Here is a 4,979-nt window from a genome sequence, read left to right as displayed (position 1 = left end):
AATTCATGATAGAATTATTGTACACGTAGATGGCAATAATACAGATAGAAAGATCCATAACATGACACCTGAAAGAACAAGGACCCAATTAGTCAGCAATTTTTCACATATCTTCATCACGTGCAAGCTGGTCCTGCTAAGAGTGAGTCACACATTATTACAAAACAACATCCGGATATGGACCCCAATTTAGCTCAGTAAACCCCCCCCCCCCCCCCAACAAAAAAAAACCACCACGTCCATTCCTGCCATCACAAACTCAAACAACTGTTTCTTGCTGCTGTTGTTGTTACTGTAATTGTAACGGAAATGGAGCTCAAGGTGATCGACCTGAAGGCCTATCTGGCGGTGATGGACAAACTGGATGGAGAGCCATCAAAGATAACGGAGGAATTGGGACCTGAACTGACTAGGTCGTGTAAGGAAGTGGCTAGGTATTTGAGAGAAGCTGGGGCTGTGGTGGTGAGGGACCCAAGGTGTTCAGAAGAGGAGAATGAAAAGTTCATTGAGATGATGGAGAGGTACTATGAGAGTCCTGTGGAGTACAAGCGGCCCCAGGAGCGACCTGACTTTCATTATCAGGTTTGGTTCATTTGATTTTGTCAAGTACAGGACACGAAAGCTTAAGTTTGTATTCTAATGCATTGGACCTAATACAACACTAACATGCTTTGTGTTGGGTCCAGTGTATAGAAATACAGGAACCAAATTTTGCATTTTATATTATTATCCGGAAGCCTCTCGCCAACATGGTTCTTTTAACCCTAAAAACCACTTAAAAATAAAAATAAAAACATTATATACAGGCTTATTGAAGCTGATCTCCGTTGTTGTAGCTTCAAACACCGTTAGATGCTGTTAAACTTTGAGACTTGAGATCGCATCACAGTTTCTTCTCATTCTTCTTCTCTATATCACTCTCTCTCTCTCGTTCTTTCTCGCATCACAGTTTAAAATCTTAATTATTTATTGTTAAACGATTTTATTAAAATCTTAATCTTTTGCTTCTCTTATTCCTACCAATGAATCAAGTAGTTGACTAATCTAATTGAAGGCTTCCTTATATACAGACAGAAAATTAAAGGATGAATAGCGCATAACTAAAATACCATCATACCTGTCTTGTTGTTGGTTCCAATTTAACATGTGAGTTTGCGTTGATTTATCAAACTATTGAAAATAATCTCTTACACAATTGGAGATACCAGGTTGGGATAACCCCAGAGAAAGTAGAAATTCCAAGGCTCATGGTTGATGAAGAAATGCAAGAGAAAGTAAAAGCATTGCCCAAAGAATCTCAACCAGCCACTCTTGTAGGCTCAGATCTCAAGTGGCGTTACATGTGGAGCGTGGGTCCTCGTCCTGCAAATACCCGATTTAAGGTCTCACATCTTCACTTTCTCCTTCAATTTCATATAACATAATCCATCATTTCCTTTTAACTCTTTTTATTTCACATACAATTTCATATAATACAAACAACCCTAATTTTTCTTTTAAGGAAAACATTGTCTCATGTACCAAATGTCACACAATTTAAAATTAAATAACATGATTATACATGCATGTTTATTAGATTTGTAATATTTAATATGAATACGTCATTTCTAATGAAGATAGATCATTTTAGATTAAACCTTTGTTGTGTTGTTTTTCGTCTTTTAAATGTCATCTTTTTTGTTCAGGAACTCAACGGAGCGCCTGTCATACCTGAAAATTTTCCTGGATGGACTGAAACCATGAATTCATGGGGATATAAAATGATAGCTGCCACAGAAGTAACTCATCACCTAGCTTGGTTCAGTTCACTTAAAATGCTTTTTTATGCATGTTGTTTAATGTTATTGTGTATCCAATTTTTTTTTTTTTTTTTTTCAGGTTGTAGCTGAAATGGCTGCAATTGGTTTTGGCTTGCCAAAGGATGCATTCACATCTCTTATGAAGCAGGTTACGTTTTCAACAGTTCAACTTGTGTTATTATACTCGAGTCTACTTGTACTTTTTGGCTTTTTTCTTTTTCATTTCCATTATTGTGAAATAATATTAATACGCGCTTTTTATAACGAGTGACTTTCCTTTGAAAAACCAGGCACCGCATCTTCTTGGTCCAACAGGAAGTGACCTCAAAAGCTATGGCCAGGAAGGAACTGTGCTTGCGGGATATCACTATGACGTTAATTTTCTTACCATTCATGGAAGAAGTAAATTCCCAGCTCTAAATATTTGGGTCAAAAATGGGAAAAAAGTTGAGGGGTCAGTTCCTGAAGGATGTCTTCTCGTTCAAACAGGAAAGCAGGTAGGAGTAATAAATGTTTGGTGTTTATGGTTGTGAGCTAGTTTGCTACGTGAATCTTCTGACTTTTATCGAAATGAAAAAGAGAAAATACTGGTTCCTAAAATTTACAAAAAAAATTTATTTCCATCCATAAGCTTTAAAAGGTTCTCTGTTCATCCTTAAACATTGTACATAGTTTTTTTTAATATTTTAGAGACAAAAATAAGAATGAAAAAATAAATTTTTTAATAATTTAGGATTAAAAAAGTTTTTTTTTTTTTTTTGACTGAAAAAGATAGGAAAAAAAAATTCTTTTTTTTTTTTAAGTAGAAGAATATAAATAAAACATTTTCAATAATTTGAAACAAAAGATGAACCTTTCAATAATTTAAAGGCGAAAAATAAACATCTTATAGTTTAGGGATGAGTAATAAACTTTTGGTAAAATTTAGGGAGAAAAATTATATTTTTTCCGAATGAAAAAACAAAGAGAATGGTATTTAAAAATAGAAATAAATAAATAAATAAAAAGTGGCAAATTATGTGATTAGATCACATCGATAACTTAATATAAATAAATAAATATTTAAAACTAACATTTTGATTTTTTGTTTTAAAATTGACACATGAATTAAGATTTATATAATAAATTTTGTAATAACAACATCACTCATATGATTCTAAAAAGGTAGGAGCTATATCTCTAATATATATTGACATTTTTAGTTGGGCTTGCTATTACTTAGCTTGTATATTTAAAAAATGAAAATATCATGTTTGTATATCTATTGAGTATTATCATAGTAAATTTCAAATCAATTAATCATACAAATAACAGGAAATATGTTGTTTTTGTTATTATGATATATTTAAGTCGAAAACCATGCCTTCTAGAAAAGAAAAGGGGTAGAATATCAAATTCTTTGGACAAGGATTCAATCAAGTTCTCAAAGTAATGCCTTTGGCTAGCTATAGTACATGCTTTTTAAATTTGTACATTAATTCTCTCCCTTTTGCACTGCTTTTATGTGCCAGATGGAATATTTGACTGGTGGAGATTGCATGGCTGGAATGCATGAAGTAGTTGTCACTGAGAAAACTACTGAAGCAATTAAACAAGCATTGGAGCAAAATCGAAGCCTATGGAGAGTATCCTCAACTGTAAGTGATCTCAACCATACTAGCAATCAGGAGATTAATCATCATTACCATTATTTTTGTTTTCTATTCAGTTGGCATTTTTAGAGAGCTCAATGTGAGTGACTTTTCTATATTATGCTTATGAGTATTAACGTTAGGGACACAAAGTTTTTTATAATTTATTTCACATTTGTGAACTATAATTTAATTTGATTGAAGCAACATCACTTTTACTTGATCCATAACAGACAACTTTTATCATACATTAATCACAAACAGGGAATATCAATGATCGTAAAAACCTTTACGTCTCTATACTTATATTTTAGGACCTTTTCATTTTGGATGCAATGTTTCTGACCTCTTCTTTTCTTTTTTTCTCTTCTGCGTAGTTGTTTGCCCACATAGCATCAGATGCAGTGTTGAAGCCCTTGAGCCACTTTGCAGAATCACCACTTGCCAGCAACTATCCACCTATGTATGCAGGAGAGGTTATCAAACAGGAGCTTGCAGCTATGAATCTAAAAGGCTGAAAGATTGTAGCAATTGGTTTAGTAGATGCACACTGCATCCTAAGGTTTTCTACATGATATTAGTTACAATAAAGAAGGCTGAGAAGCTGTAGATTTTCTACTTCAGTATTTTTCTTCTTCTTCTTCTTCTTCTTCTTCTTCTTCTATGTATGGATTTGGCCGTGGCATATATGCCATTGGATCTTTGTACTATTTGCTGGTAATAAATTAGAGGGTAAATTATAACTTACCCCTTTGTCCTTTCACCATGTTACAATTTAGTCAACAATTTTTTATTGTTATACTTGATACATAAAGTTTGATTAAAATAAAACGGTTAAACTAGGTTCCATCCAAATTAAATGCATTTTGCATATTTATTAAACAAACAAACTATTTCTTTGTACCAAAATCTTGTGGCTCAACTAACATTTTCTAGTGTTTTTAACAAAGACGTTTAAGGTTTAAATCCTCCCTCCCTCATTTTATCAATTATAGTATTATCAAAAATAAATAAAACTACTCCCTTATGATTTTGATTCAATCATAATTTAGCCCCACAATATTTTCTAATAGTTACATTTTGATTACCTTTGAGATAAGATGAAATGTTAGGTATACTTTGGACACAACCTAATGATTTCATTTTAGTCTAAACCTTAGAACATATGTAACAATAAAAAGTTTATCAATAAAAAATGTAACAATAATAGGTTTACGAGACTATATTGTAATAGTGTCAAAAATCACAATGAAATAAGTTGTAATTTTCCCTAATTAATTATAACAATAGGGAATGACTTTTCTTATTGTTCTTTAATTCTTTCAAATAATTATAAATATTTTTACCTTTTTTTCAACACTGGAACGACATAATAGTGGCCTTGATTCTATGTTAGAATTTAGGATCAATTTTTTTCTACACTAATATTTAAAATTATATAAGGCATTGCCTTTATATAAGTAGTCATAGGAATGTTGTACAAGTAATATTTGTATAGTATAAGTAAAATGGACCTAAAATTAAGCATAGAAAAAAGAGAGACATACCT

At 32.1% G+C, this 4,979-nt stretch overlaps 1 protein-coding gene across 1 annotated transcript; it reads left to right on the top strand.

Annotated features, from left to right (window-relative positions):
• The first annotated feature begins 207 nt into the window (after positions 1 to 207).
• LOC115986498 lies at positions 208 to 4,189 on the top strand. Its single transcript, XM_031109601.1, has 7 exons — positions 208 to 582; positions 1,209 to 1,382; positions 1,686 to 1,778; positions 1,879 to 1,947; positions 2,090 to 2,296; positions 3,311 to 3,436; positions 3,808 to 4,189. Exons 1-7 carry the CDS (start codon positions 310 to 312, stop codon positions 3,946 to 3,948), a joined length of 1,083 nt encoding a protein of 360 aa, XP_030965461.1. The 5' UTR covers positions 208 to 309; the 3' UTR covers positions 3,949 to 4,189.
• Positions 4,190 to 4,979: the final 790 nt, after the last annotated feature.

The sequence above is a fragment of the Quercus lobata genome, chromosome 4 (assembly GCF_001633185.2).
Source record: "Quercus lobata isolate SW786 chromosome 4, ValleyOak3.0 Primary Assembly, whole genome shotgun sequence".
NCBI classification, from domain to species: Eukaryota; Viridiplantae; Streptophyta; class Magnoliopsida; order Fagales; family Fagaceae; genus Quercus; species Quercus lobata.
Note: the sequence above shows the minus strand (reverse complement) of the source record. Positions and strands in the feature narration are given on the sequence as shown.

What these genes read in the sequence shown, in the direction of transcription:
- LOC115986498 (XM_031109601.1), top strand. Translation starts at nt 310, where the DNA reads ATGGAGCTCAAGGTGATCGACCTGAAGGCCTATCTGGCGGTGATGGAC. An exon ending in TCGTTCAAACAGGAAAGCAG is followed by an intron (nt 2,297 to 3,310) that starts GTAGGAGTAATA and finishes TTTATGTGCCAG; the next exon opens with ATGGAATATTTGACTGGTGG. An exon ending in TATGGAGAGTATCCTCAACT is followed by an intron (nt 3,437 to 3,807) that starts GTAAGTGATCTC and finishes TCTTCTGCGTAG; the next exon opens with TTGTTTGCCCACATAGCATC.